General features: G+C 42.0%; 1 protein-coding gene across 7 annotated transcripts in view; it reads right to left on the bottom strand.

The window, feature by feature from the left end:
* Positions 1-9,038: 9,038 nt before the first annotated feature.
* The window catches only part of LOC113021402 (beta-1,4 N-acetylgalactosaminyltransferase 2-like), a 30,038-nt gene continuing 16,974 nt past the window's right edge, over positions 9,039-22,102 (bottom strand). For all 7 annotated transcript variants that reach the window (XM_080300497.1, XM_080300493.1, XM_080300496.1 and 4 more), the window contains exons 9-12: positions 11,964-12,145; positions 11,108-11,251; positions 10,367-10,595; positions 9,039-10,279 (exon numbers count right to left, since the gene is read on the bottom strand). In XM_080300497.1, coding sequence (XP_080156623.1) covers positions 10,086-10,279; positions 10,367-10,595; positions 11,108-11,251; positions 11,964-12,145 — 749 coding nt within the window. In that variant the 3' untranslated portion in view covers positions 9,039-10,085. The remainder of the gene's footprint in view (positions 10,280-10,366; positions 10,596-11,107; positions 11,252-11,963; positions 12,146-22,102) is intronic.

Genomic DNA, 22,102 nt, shown 5'->3' on the forward strand with positions numbered 1-22,102 from the left:
GTACAATAGCACAACGAATATGGAAACTGACCCATGTCGGCACTACACACAACACAACATAACACAGCACTGTAACTTTGCTTAATAAAGAAAAAGAATGAGTGTGTGTTTTTTACTGCACATTGTCATTATTATTATTTTCATTGTTGTTTGTCCATTCAGTCCTTGTACAACTGTGGCAAGAGCTTGGTCTGTATTGCCAGCAGTATTCGGACTTGTTTCTGTTGGATGTCCACGGTCAGAGCTGCCTTTGTTTGTTGTTTGGGCATAGTCATAGTTTTTTCTTTTTGTTGTTGTTGTTTTTTTTAAGGTGTAGCTAGATGGTGTGGGGCTTCCACTTGGGTGGCCTCAGGATTTCATCTTTGCTTCTTATTAAAAAGCTGGCTGACCATACGTTAAGGAGACTGGTAGAATTATTATGTACACAGAATTTACTGAATGTGAATTCTAAAAGATGATAAAATGATTACTTCGAGTAAATATCATGACTTGATAATTAAAATATCATGACTGTAATTCATGTTTTGAGCACAGTGTATGAAAGCGGACAAAGTATCAAGTACATGTATTTGTTACACTACAGTACTTCATTGAATGTAATGTGTTTAAGGCTTCTTGTAACATAAGAACTTCCTTTTGAGCTGGCAATTTCTTATACCAAAGGATGCAGCACCGTTCTTCTCAAGGACACCACAGAAGCTTTCAATTAGGCAGCATGGGATATCCACATATTGCATCTCTTCTCCACCCACCCACAGCCACTCACCCGCCAGGTAATGTAGGACTGTCCACACCTATCAGACAGATACATATAAAAACTTATAAACTAGTATGAGTTCTCAAAAATATGAACAGGTGTTACGCCCCTAGTCTAGGCGGGTAGGGACGCACATAAGGTTGGAGGAGAGAGAGACAAATCCCCGCCCTGGTTCCCAAGCCAAACATCCAAACCAGTTGTGAGTAAAAAAAGTGATTTTATTTAAGGACAAGAAGCATAGCTCCAGGGTGAGCCCAGGCCAAAATAATAAACAAAACCAACTAAGTCCCACCAGAAAAGACTAACTAAACCCTAAGAAAGAAAAAAGAACAAACAAATGACAGAGCTATCCCTCGCTCCCTGACCAAGAAAACAGGAGAAAACGATTCCAAAAGAAAAGGCAGCTCACCCCTTCCGCTTCAGCCCACGAGTGCCTAAGCTCTCAGCTAATGCACTAGGAGCGGCTTTTACAATTCACACTCCCACAAATACACAAGATAAACACAGGCTGGGAAAACCAGGGTCAGGACTGCGACGGCTGTCAGGCTACTCGCTCGTTCCACACTCTCTCTCTCTCTCTCTGGAGCTGTCAGAGCGGCTTTTTGAATGTGGTCACCTGTTCCATGGTCCAATCAGCTGCTCACTACTCTTCATTAGGGGAGGGACCTGTAAAGAGCTCTTAAACACAGTAAAGAGACAGAACAAACAGCCCACACAGTGTTCTTATGGCCACAGCCGTAACAACAGGGTACAGAAAACTACCCAACCTCATCAGTGTTAGCCTCTTGTGCTCTCTCTTGTGCGAAGGTGTCAGATAGGTGTCATCAGGACATTACAACAAAATCCAGGGTGTCCTGGATGTGGTGTTCAGAGCTGCCCACCAGCGGGTTGAGGATCGAAGCCAGAAACTTGGAGATGTTATAGGTGACCGAGTTGATCATGCAGACAATCGGACTTAGAGGTGCACCCTGTTTATGTATTTTTGGTAAACCATACAGGCTCGGTGTAGATTCCCCTGGGTCAGCTGAGACTGAAGAAGTCACTTGGATGAGTGATGAAACGTTTCTCCCACAAAACACTACGTCCAGATGAACAGAATCAACTTTTGGAGCTTCTGTATTTCACAGGGAGAGACAAGAAAAAGAACTAACTTCTGTCAGAGATGGAGAAAGATAAGAAAGAGGACAGGAGAGAAAGAAGAGATGTTAGATTTAAAGATAAGGAGTGTTTTTAAACCAGATATTGTGCCGGAAAATGTGACATTATCTTTTTTATTATATTATGAAATGTGCTGCAAATCAAACTCAAGTGGATTAACTGCTATTTAAACACTGCATGAAAATATTCTGCAGTTTAGTGCAGGATAAACAAGTTTGCTGTACTGTGATAGATTCAAAGTAAAGAACAGTGATTGACTGGTACACAGTGGCTGTGGTGGTCGGTTACATCAAGTGCAGCAGAGATCGATATGAATTTCATCAGATTATGCTAAGATCTGTTGACTGATGCCTATGTAAAAATTGCCTTTTTCAGGAAACACAAAATGGGTTAAAAATTTAAAACTGCAGCAATGAAGGTTGAAAGCATTGAAAGCTGGTGCTACTAATTCTGCTGAGTTCTTTTATGAGAGAAGGCAATGCAAACTTAACATATGACTTTATCTTTGTTTTATTCAAGCAGTCAAAGGTTGGAGTTAAAAACGGCAGTCTCTTTGATTCCAGGATGATCTAAAAGAGCACCACACGCAGACAGTAAATGCTTTTAGTTACGTGTGATAAACAGGATACTAAGGTCAAGAGTTGGTCAAGAGTTGGAGGAAAGCCACAGATCTCCTTATTTGGCTAAGATCCAGCGCTTCAGCTCACATTTCTTTCTCTGCAGCTTTCTGAGCATCTCCTTATTTGGAGATAAGCCTTCTGCCAGCAACGCCCCATTACTATGGCAACCATCTTTTGCCCTCTGGTCAGAATAAGGGAGAGTGCACACCAGCAGCACCTGATTTATGGCCTCGTTGTCTTGTAGGTACTAAAACTCCCATCCACATTCTTGTGTAGGGATCTCAGTGTGTTGATATCAGAGTGAGTGAAGACTATTCTACACTGTGTGCAGTAAAAGACAAAACACAAATATGCAATGCTATTTATGAGATATTATACTTACAGATAAAAATAAATCCCAACGATTCGTACAGGTCTTTGTTGGGTTACTTTTGTTGTTGTTGTTGGGTTAATATTTGAGAGAGAGAAGACGAATATGCTCCAAGTGTAACATGCTAATTATGAGATATTAGCCTTAAGGATAAAAATAAATGCCAGCATGTTCTGACTTCTCTGGATTACTTACAAACAACCCCTCTGTCTGCATAAAAGCAGTGTTGGAATACACTGTGGTACCATGCCGTTGTGAGCATCAGTTGGACAGTATTGTATTGCAGAAAGTAGTGTGTTGCTACAAAAATGGTGAGAAAAAAGCAATTAACAATGGAAGAGAGACAGACCATCATAAGACTTAAAAATGTAAGTCACAAAGAAATTCCAAAGAAAGTCAAGGTGTCAGTGAATACAGTTTCTTTCACCAAAAACACTCAGAAACTCAGACAGGAAGAGGTCTGGCAGACAGTCACCAGCTTGTTCCTCAGAGTTTGTCTTTTCCTGGAATGCCTGCGCTGTCACCAGTTCCTCACATTGCTCAGTCAAGCTTATTACCAAGATTTGTGACCAGTAAGCTCTCCAACTCTCCTACCTCACGTAATCCACATTTGCCACTCTTTTTCCTTCCCGTAGACCGTTTGAGTTCTCCTCCAGTTCCCACACGATCCCTGAACTATGTTAATGTTTCTCCTTCACTGTAAATAAACCATCTGCACTGTCATCTAATGTGCCCGTGTGGTCTGCTATCTGGGTCCACCTGAGTTGTTTCATAACACTGTTTGGGGTGAGATAAGGAAGACAGGATAAAGACATGCTGTGTAAGAGAGCCAGAGATTAATAACAAGTATGATTCAATGCAGAGAGGTCTATGAACACAGAGTGAGTGAGAAAGGTGACTGGAAAGGAAAAACTCAGTGCATCATGGGAAACCCCCAGCAGTCTACACCTATTGCAGCATAACTAAGGGAGGATTCAGAGTCACCTGGTCCAGCCCTAACTATATGCTTTAGAAAAAAAGCTTTAAGCTAAAGTTTGAAGCCTAATCTTAAAAGTAGAGATAGTGTCTGTCTCCTGAATCCAAACTGGAAGCTGGTTCCACAGAAGAGGGGCCTGAAAACTGAAGGCTCTGCCTCCCATTCTACTTTTAAATACTCTAGGAACAACAAGTAGGCCTGCAGAGCGAGAGCGAAGTGCTCTAATAGGGTGATATGGTACTACAAGGTCATTAAGATAAGATGGGGCCTGATTATTTAAGACCTTGTATGTGAGGAGCAGGATTTTGAATTCTGGATTTAACAGGAAGCCAAAACATGAGAAATCTGCTCTCTCTTTCTAGTCCCTGTCAGGACTCTTGCTGCAGCATTTTGGATTAGCTGAAGGCTTTTCAGTGAGTTTTTTGGACATCCAACTTGAATGAATGTTGGATGAATGAATACCTTATAAGGTAGCAACTCATATCATCACTCAACTAAATTTAATCTTGACTAAGTACAACATATCCATGTGACTGCTGAAGAGCTCAGGAGCATAAAAGATGGCAAAAAATATCTTCTACCACAGGCTCTAACACTTGGAAGCATTCTCCACAAGGGCCAGAGCTGTTTTAAGACCTGTACAATATTTAGGAGGTACTTATCTTAACTGGCTTGCCAACAAAATGTATTTTCTATGTCAATGAATTTGATATGTTGTCTTTGTGTCTGTTTATTCTTCTGCCTGTCTCAGTTTCTGCTTGCTAACAGAACTGTCATTTTAAGGAAAATGCTTTGAACATGTTGTTAGTTTTGATCAGATATGTTTCCTTAAATTATCTAATTTATTATTATTATTTATTTATTATTATTATTATTATTTACAAAATATTGGATTCAATGTAGAAGGTGTAAAAATGAAGAAAACACTTGCTAATTAACCACTAATTAACTTGCGGTTGCCATCAAAATGCCTGTTGACAGATCAGAAAGCATTACTACAGTATAGCATATTTATTCATATTTTTTAATATTGTGAATTCTTGACCCTGATGTGCTATGAATCCCCCAAAATATTTAACATACTTAAAGCAACTTTTTTGTTATTGTTTTTTTTTTTAAATTTTGCTACCTTATGCTGATTACACATGTTAACTTCAGTACTGTTTTAAATGAAGAACGTTTTAATTTTTATGTTGTGTTATTATTTTTAAACACAAGGCCTGACCATTTCTGTCAAGCCAGTGAACTTGCATAAGTGGTTGAAAGACTGAATACAGTAGATCCCTCGCCATGTCCCATGACAACGTCTATTAAGCATTTTTATTCATCTTTTCATGCCTAAAGATGACTAAAAATGCTTAAGAAGAAAATTAAGGTTGTCATAATTCATGCATGACAGGGTTAACTGAGTTAGAAGTTAGCAGGGAGTTAGCTCGCTAGCTAAAGGGATTTATGAAACAAATTCAAACGTACAGCTCTGCTATCACTTCCAACATAAATGAAGACAGGAAAGTAAACAGCAGTGACGTTTGTAGGGTCACTGAAGTTGGACTAGCTGGTATATAATGATGTGCTATGTGACCGCTAGCGCGACAAAGCCATGTTAGCATAACATAAACAGTAAAGCTGGAGGACGAACGCTAATGAACGGAGGACTTTTTTCAATTCTATGAAAGTTAATATGAGGGTTCCCAATGGTTAGGGGCAAATGTAATCGCATGGCAGGATGCTGTAAACAGACCAAACATCAGTCAGGAGTAGGGTTGCCAACTCCCTGAAAAATAAATAAGGGACACCTCGTGGCCAGGGCCGGGCGACCCAGTTGTCTTCACCCTTCCCAGTTTGGTGAATTTTCTAGCTCTTTTTTTGTGTGTGAAATTATTTTTTTAACCATTTGACTTGAAGTTGATTTAAGTAGATGCATATTCTATTCTTTGTGATATGAACACATGTGAAACAAATGATCATTTAGCCATTTATTTTTAGCTCAAAATGACAACATTAACACAGTAAAACAGGTCTCTTTCTTAAACAGAAGCCTGTCATGCTTAACTTTTGAGAATATAAGTAAATCTTTCTTTAAAAGAACTCTGTCCTGCTTAACTTAAAATAATAGAAAACAATAGAAAGAAAAACATTCTTGTAACAGTGCACATTTAGTGCATTTAGTACAATTGGCTTCAGTTGAGGTATTATTTCAGCTTTTCTAATCAGCTGCTCCTGTTTGTAAACCCGCTTGTTCCCATGATTATGCATCATAACTCATCATCATTATTCATCTGTGTATTACTTTTATGTATTAGTCATCTATTTGTTGTAATCATCTATCCTTGCAGTCGTTTATTACACAAAATAAATTATATTATCACACTTCTGGCCACATAGCGCCGATATTCACTGCACATGCCCATATTAACGTTTTCCAGCCAGGTGTTTTCCTTTTCCCATTCTTCCCTTTCTCTGAGGGGAACAAACATTGCTGCTCTAATGCTGGGCTCACACTGTGCGGTTTTTGGCCCATTTTGAGCCGATTTTTGAGTGATCGGACCGATTTTGGCCTTCATCGTGCGTCGTGTAGTATACGTGGGGTAAAGAGAAGTGATTAACACCTCACGACCAGCTCCCGATCATCAATCGCTCGTGAGGGTCTCACCACAGCCGCTCACACTGCTCGCGCGCAAACACGTAAACGTTGGTGAAAAAGATGGAGCAGCACGGCTGTGCAGCGTGTGATCTGGACACAAGCGATGGAGGCACAACTTGTAGAACTTTGGAAAGCTCATCCGAGCCTTTTCGATGTGGCATCACAAAATTATCACGACCACAACAACCGTGAAAACAGTTGGATTTACACTGCTGCTCAATCACAGCTGCCTGATCATGTTTTTCATTAGCAATTTAGCAAAGTTGATGGTGGTGGTGTGTCTGTGTGAGTGAAAGACAGAGAGCGCGAGCGACAGATTTTCTGTTATAACCTTCATGTTATGGAGGCACAGTGTGAGCACTCAGGTCGCATCAGAGCATCGGTGAGAGTGTGAGACCTGCATCGTGACCTACCAACTTCTAACCCCTGCGAGTCAATCGTGCAGTTTGAGCAGGAGCTGAATAACGTGACTGAAAAAATCGCACAGTGTCTGCCCAGCTTTAGGTGTACTGTCGTCCGAGACTTGCACCGCAGTGTCGGCGTTTGTTTCCCTGTTGGCCATGCTTCTTGTTGTGGTCATCTGTTGTCTTCCGGTATTTTCTCCGCAAGCGACCTTTCCTCGACCAATGAGATGAGCGGTAATCTGAATTGTCATACTCGAATTGTCATAAGTGTGCTGTCAGCTCATTGGTCACAAAGCAGGAGAGGGGCTGGGAATTATGTTTTCAAACAAAGTGTTAATTCCATAAACATTTATAGACTACTTTTGATTCTCACTGTATTACGGGACAAAGTGCGTCCCTTATTAGCTCAATACGGGACGTGTTCTTTTGTTTCGAAATACGGGACGATTCCGTATTTTAAGGGACGGTTGGCAACCCTAGTCAGGAGAACCACCGAGATAATCCATCCACGATACAAGGTTAGTCACACTGCGGCATGGGCTGGGCTGTAGGTACATCGTAAGGGTTTAAAAACTGAGCTTTAAAGTGATTAGCAGTAATAAAAGCCGAGAGAAGCCGACAGTGATCACTGACTGTTTTTAGGGGCTTGTTGAGATTAAATGGAACAAGATACCAAGCATTAAAACATGTTAAAAATACAACAGTCTTATTAAATGCAGACTGGGCCCGGAAGCAGGATTCATAATCTTATCACTTAAAGACCGGACACCGGTCATGGAGGCTAACAAGTGCTGCCCAAAGAACATCTGGATTAAGCCATACGGCTTCAAAGTTTTGGTGCTTTACAACAAACGCTCTCAGTCGCTGTTGCCATTGTCAAGCATTAGCCGCATAGACACCAGTAGTTTTCCGTCACTCTCTCGTCCTCGTGTGACAGATTGTTTTCATCTTCAACTAAACTAAGTGCTGGTTGACTATTTGCAACGATGCAACTGTATGACGTCACTCCCCAGAGTGCATCTTTGCTTTTAACTTAGCGTATAACAGGTATTTGTAGAAATTTAGGTCATATACAATCATAGACTGTACCTTTCCCTTCCATACTGCAGCTCCTCTTGGTTCAGGTCTTGAATCTGTGTGGGGTTAACACAGAAAAAGAGGAAGAATCTGATGAAACTTAAGAGTTCCTCATTTAAAGTTAGTTCTTTATTCATACAGTACTGCATGTAGTTACACATTTGTCCCTATTTACAACAAGCAAATATTTAACCATACAGAAAGAAGTTATGTTCTTTACCTCTTACAAGATTTAGTGTGTTTGGTGCTGAACAGGCCATGTTTTAGAACACAAAACAGCTTCGTGCTGTAGCCAAAATCCTGTTGTGAACATGACGGGTGAACCACAGTTGGGGACAGAATAGCGAATGAACTGAAATTCGATATGTGACTGTTAAACTGAGCAGAATTACAGATTTAAATGATAACTCCATTCAGTGTCACCGTAATGTCACAGTTTTCCCCCCAATGCAGTTACTTATATATAGTTTTTATAAATGTCAACTAATCATGATTCATAATTGAAAGAGGTAATATTTTGAGCTCAAATAATGGTTTTCTTAGTACCTTCTTCAGAATGAGCACTACAACTTCATTTTATGAAACCAGTGCAAAGTAGACTTAAATCACCATATCTTTAAACAGAGCTGTTTTTCTGGCCATCTGAATGTATTGGCTCTTTTAGCTGTGATTTTGTTCTCTCCCAACTCCTGAGGGGAGTATCTGGATTTATACATGGCATCGTGTTTGGTGAGCAGGCCATGCTTTAGAACTGGAAGCAGCTTCCTGTTGTAGCCAAAATCATCAACATGGTGAGTCAACCACAGTTGGGAACAGGTGACAATCACAATATGAAACTCTGGTAATCAGAGCAAAGCTGCAGAGTTAAGTGATAACTGTCACGGGGTGGGGATAATGTGGACCCAAAGAAAAACCTGTACTTCAGCTTTGAGGATGTCCACAAAGGCTGCAGAAGACAAAGTCCATGAATAGAAACAGGTGTTGAGTAAGAATAACAGGTGCTGAGACAGAAAGGCAAAGAGAAAACCGAGGCAGTAAATACACACACGTTTATTTGGGTAGTGGGGAACACATGCGTAAAAAAACCCAAACAGGTGCAACAAATCAATGGAAACAAGCTAAATGAAGTAAAAATAAACACAAAGCACAAGAGCCAACAGAGGGAAGCAGTTCAAATATGTTTCTGAAACGTGCACTGAAATGAACTTAACCTGTTTGAGCCTTTTGTACCACATATCTTTAAATTGTTATTAAAAAAAACATATTACATAACTTATAACAATACATGACATGTGAGTTAGGGTTTTTCTTTCTGCTTAACAAATAATAGATGGGTCCAAAAGCTTTTTATAGGGCACTCAGATGTCTGTGTGACGTCAAGATACACACCTGTTTGGATAAATCTTTGACCTATGCATCTCAGACTAGTGGGTTGTCTGTAAAAGACTGAACAAAAAACCAACTGAACTCATTCAACAAACCAGCATCTAAAGCTCACTGACAACCACCCCCCTCTCAGTAAACATTGCTTCTATAAAAGTGAACTCTTTAGCCCATTTACACCAGGATTCAAACATGTGGTTAGAAGGGAAATTATGGCATCTGATTACATCTGTGTAAACTATCATAAGTATAAATTTTAAGGAACTATTACTGTTACGACACTGTTCATTCTTGTACAGTATGTATATTTATTTCTTTGGTTTTATTAAATATAAACATAGGTGGCATAGATAAATGACTCACAACATCTATTAGATTTTAGCGTGTTTTGTACTTCTGTGAAGATATATAACGTTTTAAAGTTCAGTGTATTAGATTTACAATGAAAACATGAGTGAAAACACAGGATGACAAAACAGCAAAAGAAAATAAGTAAAAACAGAACTCAGTGTCACCAACATCACAAGATATTAATCTCTATAGGAATAATAAAGAAAAAAAATCTTGATGAATAAAATCCAAACAGAGAGCCAAACTCGGCTATATTCACTGAGAATCCTAAACTCAGATAACCCTGGGACCATGACAAAACAATATGACATTACAAGTGACACTGATGTTCTTTGAATGAATCTTCTATCCATATGTAATGCACTTAAGGTTGTTTTTGTAAAAGTGAAGCTGCAGTTTGAATTCTTCATCATTTTCTCCCGGGTGTCTATATTCGTCGTATATAGAACTTTGGCTGTCGGCTGTTTTGGGTTGATGACCAATGGATACGTGACTACATGATGCAACCAGCAAAGAGCCCAGACCATCCATAAAAAACTCTAGAGTTAGAAATTGGAATTTAATATTTAACACAAAATGCTCTTGCTGTCATTTGTAATATAAACTTCTTTGAGATCTGGACCTACCTGAATGTGCTACTCGCTGTAGCTTAGGGTCAAAACCAACTTTCTGTACAGCATCTGTACGAGCCAGGAAGAAGTTGACTACTCCATTAGTCAAAAAGCATTGTGGGTAGCCAGGAAGTGAGTGGAATTTCCCCTGAGACTTTCTGTATAGGCAACCACCTTCATTTTCCTTTCCTTCCTCATATATAAGAGTAAAATAAAACTGGTTCTCTTCTACAGCCCCACCAACCTAATACGAATAAAGAAACACAACATCTTGTTACAAAATGGCTAGTGTTTCACTGCAAGCTCCAATATTGTTCAGTCGATGTTCAGGTAGACACTACTTGTCATGCTTGTTTTTGAAAATCAAATCTAGAAATGAGACTAGTCTTTCAGGTAACCTATGCATCTGTCCAGAAGCTGGTTCCACCAACTTTACTTTATTGTGCGTGGTCATAACTGCTCATCTGATCTTTGTTAATAATAGATGTTACAGTAAACCCAAAAATCTAGAATAACCTTTGTCTTCATTGATTATAAAGGATCTGCTCCATGCAAGTTATTGTGAAGTTAAGACCCCAAACGTTGGCATGCTACATGGTCCAAAAGGCCTAACTAGATCAGATGTAATAAAGGAAAAAAGGATTACATCAGTCTAACATGTGTATTTTATGGGTGTATTATATTTACATTTTAATGTTCTATTCAAATTATTTTAAATAAACTGCAAATGCTTTATGTGAGCTATTTCATTCTCACCACATCCAGTTCAGGGTTCGCCTCCATGACCTCCACAAGCTTCTCTATCTTTGTCTTCTCTGTAAACACAAAATCATCATCCACCCACAGGAAGTACTTGGTGGTTACCTGGGAAACAGCCAGATTTCTGCCTGCAAACCAGCCCTGAGGAAGGAAACATCTTTCACATCTTAATCTTAACATTTTAATCTTTTACACTGTGGTGTAATGGTGCTCTCAAGTGATCAATACAATAAAAGTCATTGTAAAGCAACACTGTTTTTTGTTTTATTAGCAAAAAACAAATTTCATCCATCCACCTTCTTCTGCTTATCCGGGGCTGTGTCACGAAAGAAGCAGCCCAAGCCTCCCTCTCCCCAGCCACCTCCTCCATGTGAAGGAGCCCTACTCTACTCTGAGCCCCTCCCGGATGGCTGAACTCCTTACTCTATCTCAGGGAGAGGCAAGCCACCCTTCGGAGGAAGCCTATTTCTCATTCTTTTACTCACTACCCACTGCTCGCGACCATAGGTGAGGGTAGGGATTTAGATTGACTGGTAAATTGAAAGCTTCGCTTCTACACTCAGCTCACCCTTCACCACAACAGACCAGTACAGCGTAAGCGGAGTGGCACTCCGCCCTTTTCCTGCTGAGGATCATGGTCTCAGATTTGGAGGTGCTCATTCCCACCGCTTCACTCTCGGCTGTGAACCGTTCCACCATAGGTCAGACTTATTTTAAATTCATACATACAAGAATCTGAATTATATCTGAGATTTATCTGGTTTTGTAGAAAATTCAAACTGACAGTTTGTACCAACATTGCATATTTAGTAAACACAACTGTGGTTCCAATTCTTGGATCTACCACACATACCTGTGCTGGAGGCATGATGTAATGTAAGATGTTTTCTCTGTGAATTGGCTCTGGTTCTAAGCTGTCATCTGCAATAATCACTTTTATGTTGTTGTAGAATTTTCGGATGCTGTCCAACAACACCTTCAGTTCTCTGTAGCGCAGGAAAGTCTTTGTGGTGATGGTGACTTGAGAACTAATGTCTAAAAGGCAAAAGAAAGCAAATTATTTTCACTTTTCTTCAGTCAATAGAAAAATTAAACAGCAGAACAGAAAAAGGTCAGAAGAAAAGGATACACACTGATCTTTCCTCTTCTCTCTGTAAGATTTCAGTCATAAGTTTTACCTGCCTACACACCTAGAGCAGGCTGTATCTGGTACTGTGGGATTATAATATTATTTTATGCCATGTTAGACCCCTAATTAAAGATTGTGAATTATTATGTAGTTTTAGTTTGCATTATTCTCCTGAATTAGAAGAAGGTGATAACTATTGCGTTTGTTAAACTGATTTGCATTACATTAGACTGCTGATTTATTGTGAATGAATGATATTGTTATATGATGCATTATACTGCTGAGTTATAAGAAATACTGTTCGCAGAAAGTCATCGCCTTATTTGTCTGATTAGAAGAGAACAGAACATGCTGGAGTTTTCTGCCCCATCTCAGCAGGAGCAGATAAACAGGGAGCCAAGGTCGTAGCTTAGGCGCTGTGTGAGAGAAGGCATGTGAATGTTTAGGCTTTTATGATTAGGTGGGGGCCACTAGAGGCTATAAGAGTTTGATCAATGCTCCACTATTTTGAGATCTGATGCTGTCTGCGTACGGTGTCCATCTCCCACGCGTGTGATCATTAAAATCATCGTTTGACTCAACCCGGCCGGACCAGTGTTGTTATTGTGGTTTTTCCTCTTGTATCCATCCCCAATATTTGAATCCGTAACAGTTTGGGGGCTCGTCCGGTGGTATTGGGGTGGAAGTTGGAGGTTTGGACGGTCCGAGGTTGTCGAACGGACAGGCACAAGTCAGTGGTCTGACGTGAGTGGGCATAAGCCGGCTTATACAAAGGTAAGGCACTACCTGTTGAATCTATTTCCAAAGTGTGCCAAATTGGACATGATAAAATTAAAGTCTACTCACTGAAATTACTGGAAAGTGACAGTACTGAGTATTTAAAGCAGTTGGACTGCTGATTGAAGTTAAAGCAGTTGGACTGCTGAGTGAATTTAGTTTGATAGGGAATTGGTCATTTTGTGGGTTAGAGTCCCTGTTGGTTTTAAGGTTGGACCTGCGTCAGTCATAGTCTTGTTTTGGGGTGTTGACTGTTGTTTCAAAGTATTATACATTTTTCAAGAACGGCAGTTGGACTGCTGAGAAGCGCATAGCCCGGAGGTTACGCTCCCTCCTGGCCGAGGAACGCGCGACCTTGACCTGTCGGCGAACAGGGTTAGTTCAGTTTGGCTTGACTGTGGGGTACAGGGCATCCTGGAATAAGCTAGGAGTTAAAATAGACACTTTTAAATTGAGTAAGGGACTTTAGAGACAAGGCCAGAGACTGTTGGACAGATACTGGTTAATTGATCACAAAAAAGTTGGACTTTTTCGGTTGGACCGTTAACTTAAATTTGTCGAAATTGTGTAGGCGCTAAAGCTGTCAGGCCTGAGAGTGATTGTAAATATAAGACGTCTTTGTAATATAAAATAACAGAGCTGTGTGTGAGACTGTGTGTGAGACTGTGTGTGACGTGCAGCTGCAGCGCTGCGAGCTATTTTTAGACGGTGTGTGAACATGCAAATGAGGTGGCTGCTGTGAAGCGCACAGAGGACTTTTGCTTCCTGTTTAGCGTGTTTTTGAGTTTTATAATTATGATTTGCAAACAATGATACATGCCTGTAATTAAAACGCTGATTTTGCTGATTATAATATTACAAATAAAGTTTTGAATGACTACGCTGAATGTTTGATGTTTGGCTGGGTTTTGATATAGAAGAGACAAATCGTGCATGATCTAGACCGGCACTTCAGTCGGCAGAGTAAGATTGAGTGATAAATACAGCTGTGATTTGTTTCAGTTTTGTGGTGTGAAGCAGGATTTATAAGATTTTTAAGTGACTCTTGGTTCAGCTCAATAATATAAGCAGTTACATTTGATTTACTTTTAGTTTTATCATAATATAGGGTGTGATCAAGCACGAATTTCAGCACTGGTGGTGGTGTAGTAATTTCATTTTACTTAGATAAAAGGCATGCTTATTTCAGGGTCGTGCTGAATTGAAATTTCACCTATAGAGGATCTTCTTTACATGAATTGCATTGGTCACAGTGAGTACGAATAGATGAGTAAATACAACGAATTTTCTTGAGGGTGTGTTTCTAGGGATAATTATGACTGGTTTTATACATTCATATTGAGGACGGAGGATTGTGGCTGAGAGTGTGGAGAGAGGACATGAAGACGGCTTTGCAGCTGCTGGGTGGAGTAGCTGTGTGTGTCATATGAAGCAGTGTGTGTGACAGGAACTTTGCATGCCCATAAAAGGCAACTGCCTGACTGTGTGAAGTATGCACCAAGAGAGAGAGATAGTAAAATCTAGGCAGATGAAGCGAATGGATGTTTTCAGAAAAGAAATACTAAGTGAATGTTTTAGTGTGTTAATACAGGTGGATTTCTCTCAACCTGGAAACGATGGCGGTGCGTGCACACGCAGCGGCTTCTCTCTCTCCCAAACAAACTACTTTTTCGTGTTTTTCGTCCTGTAAGTTGCAGTGTTTTTGTAAGTCATTGTCACGTCTATCTGTGTGCAAGCAAGGATATGCCCGAACACTTCTTCTCGACATCGGCAGAAACAAACTTTTTAAGTTAAACTCTGTGGACATCGAGAAGCTGAAAGATCTGGGTCTGCTCCGAAGGCCTACTCAATCACCGACCTCCACTCCTGCACTTCGCCCACAATGGATGCGCCTCAAGCGGTGTGAGAGGAAGCAGAAGAGGGGTAAGCGCGGTGGCATCCGAGCTAGGCTAGCGGCTAGCCCACACAAACCCGCCATCCCCTCTATCGTTCTGGCCAACGTACGCTCGCTAGAAAATAAACTGGACGACATCCGACTGCTACGTTCATCTCAAAGGAATGTAAAGGACTGCTGTGCTTTTGTGTTCACGGAAACATGGCTCAGCGACAGTGTCCCGGACCGCGCCATTCAGCTCGACCAGCTAACATGCTACCGTGCTGACAGAGTCATCGTCGCGGGAGGTAAGACCCGCGGGGGAGGACTTTGTGTTTGCATCAATGATGCCTGGTGCTGCGATGCTGTTGCGGTCTGCAAACACTGCTCACCAGTGCTGGAGTTCATGGTTATTAAGTGCCGGCCATTCTATCTACCGAGGGAATATACAGCCATACTACTGTGCGCTGTGTATATCCCTCCCTCCTCCAATGTCAACAACAGGAGTGAGGCACTGAATGAACTGTACCAGCACATCAGTGAGCAGCAGACAGCCCATCCTGATGCTTTTCTCATCCTGGCTGGGGATTTCAATCATGCAGACTTAAAGTGCGTGTTTCCAAAAATACAACAACACATAGACTTTCCAACAAGGGGAAATAACACACTGGACTTTGTTTACACCACCCAGAGAGGAGCTTACAAAGCTTTTCCCCTCCCCCACCTCGGCGCCTCAGACCATATCACTGTCATGCTAATGCCTGCTTACAGACCGCTCGTTAAAGTCACCAAACCGGTTCGTAAGCGGATACAAGTGTGGCCAGAAGGGTCTTCAGAGGCTTTACAGGACTGCTTCAACACCACAGACTGGAACATGTTTAAGCAGGCTGCCACCTATAACAACACCACTGACCTCCAGGAGTACGCAGAGACTGTTACTGCCTACATCAACAAGTGTATTGAGGATGTAACAGTCACGAAAACCATAACTGTCCAGGCCAATCAAAAACCATGGATGACAGGAGAGGTCTACAGGCTGCTGAAAGCTCGGAATGTTGCCTTCAGAGATGGAGACGAGGCGAGCCTGAGGACAGCTAGGGCCAACCTTTCCCGTGGCATCAGAGAGGCTAAGAGACAGTACTCCAGGAAAATATCTCATCACTTCAAAGACAGCAGAGACTCACGGAGCCTGTGGCGGGGCATTCAGACCATCACAGACTACAAGCCCCCACCACAGACCTGTGATAGCACTATCCCCCTGCTGAACGAGCTGAACACTTTCTTTGCTCGCTTTGAAGTCCAAAACAGCACCACTGCACAGAAGACCCCACCCCCTCCTGGTGATCAGGTGATGACTCTGTCCCCAGACAGCGTGAGGAGATCCCTCAGCAGGATCAATGCACGTAAAGCTCTGGGTCCTGACAACATTCCTGGTCGTGCACTGAGAGACTGTGCAGTGGAACTCACTGATGTCTTCACAGACATCTTCAACATATCACTCATCCAGGCTGTCGTCCCCACATGTTTTAAAGCCACCACAATCATTCCGGTTCCAAAAAAGTCATCTCCCTCCTGCTTTAATGACTACCGTCCTGTTGCACTTACTCCCATCCTGATGAAGTGCTTCGAACGACTAGTCATGCAACACATCAAGACTGTCCTGCCCCCCTCCCTGGATCCCTTCCAGTTTGCGTATCGGCCCAATCGCTCAACCGATGATGCTATTTCCACTGCACTCCACTCAGCACTCACACACCTGGACAAAAAAGACTCATATGTTCGAATGCTGTTCATAGATTTCAGTTCAGCATTCAACACTATAATTCCCCAACAGCTCACTCAAAAACTGGTCCAGCTGGGGCTCAACACCTCACTGTGCAACTGGCTGTTGGATTTCCCCACCGGAAGACCTCAAGCAGTACGGGTCGGCAGTAATACATCCAGCACCATCATTTTAAACACGGGGGCCCCGCAGGGATGCGTGCTGAGCCCCCTCCTCTTCACTCTGCTGACCCATGACTGCACTCCATCATACAGCTCCAACCTCTTCATCAAGTTTGCGGACGACACAACGGTGGTGGGTCTCATTAGCAACAGGGATGAGACCGACTACAGAAGTGAGGTGAGACGCCTGGCCACGTGGTGTGCTGACAACAATCTCTCTCTGAATGTGGAGAAGACAAAGGAGATTGTTGTGGACTTCAGGAGAATGCACACCCAACATGCTCCTCTGACCATTGACGGAGCGTCTGTGGAGAGAGTGAACAGCACCAAGTTCTTGGGTGTGCACATCACAGAGGATCTCTCCTGGTCGTACAACACCACAGCACTGGCCAAGAAATCACAGCAGCGTCTCTTCTTTCTCCGCAAACTAAGAAGAGCAGGAGCACCAGCCCCCATCATGCACACTTTCTACAGAGGCACCATTGAGAGCATCCTGTCGAGCTGCATCACTGTGTGGTTTGGAACCTGCAATGCGTCCTGTCATAGAACCCTCCAATGCATAGTGAGGGCTGCAGAGAGGATCATTGGTGTCTCTCTCCCCTCCCTCCAGGACATTTACAGCACCCGTCTCACTAAAAAAGCCCTTTGCATAGCGGCTGATCCCACGCACCCAATGCAAAGCTTCTTCAAGCTGCTGCCGTCAGGGAGGAGACTGCGGAGTCTCCAGGCCAGGATCAGCAGACTGAAGGACAGCTTCATCCATCAGGCTGTCAGGAAGCTAAACTCCCTCCCGATTCTGCCCCCTCTCCCCTCTTCTCCTCCATGGTCTCACTGAACTCTGTCACATACACACACACACACACACACACACACACACTCTCTGACTCACTCACTGGCCTGCACCAGTTACCAGTCACCTTGTGGAGCATTGGACTGCCATTACCTCATAAGACTTTGTTGTTACACTATCTCTTACCGTACATTACTAAATCTCCTTTTGCACTATTTGCCTATTTGCACTACTCGGTTTACACTCAATGTCATTTACCCTTACTTGAATATTGTATATTGTATAGCTTTCTTGGTATAATCGCATTGTATTTATTTAAATTTTTACTTTTTAATTATTTTACTTGCATTTTTTAATCACTCTCTTATATTTAAATGTTCTTTTGCTATTTCATCTAGGGATTGAGAGTAACGAAATTTCTATTCTCTGTATGTCCTGTACATGTGGTAGAATTGACAAATAAAGTTGACTTTGACTTTGACTTTGACTGAGTACAGCGGCAAAAGCATAAACAGAATTGGGACGACAGACAGACCAAGCTTTGGCTCAAAATTACAGCTTGACCTCACTTTGTCCCCACCCGTAAAAGAAGCTTAAAGGACATCTTCTCCTCCAGTTATCGGTTACCATCACTGGAAATTTTCAGGCAAGTTTTTGGCTGAATTGTTATTGGCACCATGTGTCCCTGAATGTCACAAGCAGGCTCTGACTCCTGGCTGAAGACATGGAGTGCTGTTATTTAAGGTGGGAAATCAAAATTTGGGAAACAAAATGTTTTGTTTTTGTTTTGTTTTTTCTCTTTATGCTTGATTACAGGCTGCTTTGTCGGCCCGGAAAGCCGAGGCTGACCTGGACTCCTGCTCTCCCCCTCTACCATCTTTGCTCTCTCCTCTACCATCTTTGATGTGACCCTGACCAAATGCTACAGCAGCTGGACCCACAACAACAACCTGAAAACGTCAACAGTGCTGCAGGAAAACGATCTCATGCAGCGGAGACGGAGAGCGTTAAATCCAAGGCCCGTTTCACTACACGGGGGAGATTTCCGGACAGCTTCAGCTGACAGAGCTGTGACGAGACGCCCATTAAGCCCGGAGGAAAAGTGAGGCCGAGCAAGACAATGCTGACCTTAACAACTCTGCATTAAAACTGTGCAGGACAGTGACGAACCAACACAGATGATCGGGCAGCAAAAAGGGCGTGCCAGAGACAGGAGGAGTAACTGAGGTCAGAAGGCACCTCAGAATGGACAAAAGCACCAGAAGAAAATAAGCTGAAGGCACAGGTGTCAGGGCTCGGCCAGGAGCTGACCTCTGAGAAGAGCCGAACAGCAGAGCTGTAGAAGGCTGTGGAGCAAAGCAAGGAAAACATCAATAAACTTCAATCTGACGTGTATGGAAAAGACTCTGAGGTTTCTGCCCTCAGTAAGAGCTCAAGGCATCAGAGCAGAAACTGAGCATGGCTCAGGAGGAGCTGGCTGCTAATCGAACCCATCAGTCAGGCTTGGAGTCCCAGACGCAGGACTTGAAATCAGGCCGGAGCTTGCTGGAGCAGGAGGTCGCCAAACCTGACGAGAAGCTCCAACAGCAGGAGCAAACCCTGAAGGAGCTACAGAAGCAAAAGGGTCAAGTTAAGGAGGAGCGGAACAAGGAGAAGATGCAGGACACTGGAGAAAAGGACTGCCTCAATTGGGGCCAGAACCAGTATGGATAGAACTTTGAGCAGCAGCACCAACGGATGCAAACGGACTGAAAAGGAGGAGGGCAGGACCCCAGGGCACACCTCAGGCCGTGGTTTACCCAGAACACCAGAACAGGAAAGTGATGAACACAAACACACAAACACACACATCTACATGCACTGACTCAGAATGAAGAGAAACACACATATGAACACATCTGCACTCGTTGATTGAGTGAGAAATGACACACACACGCACACAAATCGAAATGCTGATTCAATTCACTGAGAAGTGATCCACACACACACACACATGCACACGCTTGTGCAATGAAGAGTGACACACACGCTGATGCAATGAAGAATGCTTTACTAACAAATGCTGCACACAAACATCCCCAAATACAGAATCTGTTACAACAACAAGAAGCCATTGATTGTTTATTGGTTAAATGCAGTTCATGTCACCCAGAAGGCATTTGTGTAGATTTAGGGGACAAGGTCCAAGGCAGTTTGGTTATGAAAACAATGTCTGTGCCTGACGTCTGTTTATGGCTTAAGGCCTCCACTGAATTGTTTACTGTGCTTCACACAGCCTGACAAGGAGCAGTGGTACAGAGTGAAAATGATGAATTAACGGTGTGAGTTTTATTTCGGAGCACCACATTGTTGTGAGTGAGATTTAATTGAAGGAGGAACACACTGAAAAAAAAAAGAAAAAAAAAGGGGCCAGCCCTTGGATTTACGTAAGCATCTCGCGTGTGTTTAACACAATTGCCTCAGGCTTTAAAGATCTGTACCAAATCCAACAACTCAATTTGTTCTCATTGAGATGACACGATACAATCTAATAAGAGTGGTTAGTTGCTGAACTCATGGAATTCACAACACCGCATAAGATTTCAAACTACAGGAAAATCACTGGAGTTATAAGAGGCAGACAATGACACACACACCACATGCATGCTGTTGCTATTTATTGTGGATTAACCTGTCAAGGGCAAGAACAAAAGAATTCTGCATCAAATACAGGAAATCATATCTTTCCTGTATTTCCTACATTGTTGGCATGCTGGTTAGTGCTGTTGCTTGACAGTAAGAAGCTCCTGGGTGCAAGTCCACAGTCTCGCTAGTTTGCAGTGGTTTCTCTCTGGGTATTCTGGTTTTCTGCCACAGTGAAAAGTCATGCAGTTATTAGAGCTAGGTTACTTGATGATTCTAAATTATCCATGAATGTGTAAACGGCTGTTTGTTTCTATCTGATAGACTGGTCAGCTGTCCGGGGTGTACCCTGCCTGGCAACCTATCACTTCAGGGTTATTTCTCAGCCCTGGTGCAACCAGGATAAAGATAGGAGGATGGTAGTTGTTGAAGACCCATTCAATTTTTATGGCAACCAGGATCTAGACTTTGTTGAACCGTAAGCAATATGAAGACAACATGTAGTATTTAAGTGACCAAGTAGTATTTGCATAAAAGTTACTGAATAGTGTTGAAATAAAATGACAGAATTGTGAAGAATTAGAATATTACAAGAGCTCAACTTACTCCATCTGAACATGTTTCAATCGTGTTTTATGAACACAAAATGCACAGGTTTACTGAATATGAAAAGGTTGTGTTGATTTAACTCAGTTGTTTAAGTTTCTGCCAAAGCAAAGCATTTGTGTGCAACCAGTGTCCACTATTGAATTAAGTCAATTCAACATGTGTTTGTCAGTGCAAAAAGGAGTTACGGTACCTGTATTCCTACACAACATTGTCCCGGGAGGGAGAAAAACTTTCTGGTGAAGTTTTGGTTGATTTTTGGGTTTTGCTTGACACTAGGTTGATTCTATCAGTGAGGTTTGGATTGTTTTCTTTCTCTAAGAAATAGAAAGATGGTTTTATGCTTGGACATGTTTGCAATAGGCCCCAGTATTTGTTATTATATGAGTATTTTATTGGTTACGTTTGTTTTTGCCTTTGTTACAGTGCACTGAAATAAGAACATCTGAGAGGTGTGATCCACCGGTGGTGATATTTTGGTATTTTGTGAGCTCCTGATTTAACAAATCAGCTCTTTAATCCAGGCCTGAGAGACTGAACTTTAAAGCGCTATAAAATATTCTTACTGAAAACAGTCGCAAAGTATTTTTTTCCATGATTATAATGGGCTTGGGAGAAATTCCCTTATATGGGACATTGATCACATGAGAAGTCCTGAGCCTAAAAGGATTGCAGCGAGTCAATCCAGTCCAAAAAACAAGTAACTGTTTTCCTTTTAAAATGATGACGTCATCTTGCTGGTGAGGGAGGCTCGAATAGGTTGCGCGTGAGACTCCACTATCAGCAATATCTGGTATGAATGTGTGTGTATGCATGTGACTGGACTGTGAAGGACTGACGACTAAAAGTTTTAACTGACTTGATACTGAGACAAAAACGGTGCCGACTTTAGGATTAGTAAATGTCCACAAACAAGTCACCCAGCCTGTAAAAGAAGGGTGGAGGTTTTGTCTTGCTTTGTTTAGTTTTTGCAAGAACAGAAGGATGACAGAGACTAAAGGGGGAGGCTGTAGCTTCACAGGAGTGTGAACTGCAGACTGAACCCTTTGGTTGCTAATTTTGAGTTTCTGATGTTTGCATTAAGAAAAGTGTGTTTTAGTAGCTGTGTTTCGATTAATATATCACATTATATTGTTGGGAAGGTTAAATGCTAAAGTGAAGAAAAGGTTTGATTTCACTCATGACTGAACATGTTATTATTAACCATAGCGGTAGCGGGCCACTGTTAAGAGTCAATTAACTTTTATAGAG

This window comes from Astatotilapia calliptera, chromosome 4, assembly GCF_964374335.1.
Source record: "Astatotilapia calliptera chromosome 4, fAstCal68.1, whole genome shotgun sequence".
Classification (NCBI taxonomy): domain Eukaryota; kingdom Metazoa; phylum Chordata; class Actinopteri; order Cichliformes; family Cichlidae; genus Astatotilapia; species Astatotilapia calliptera.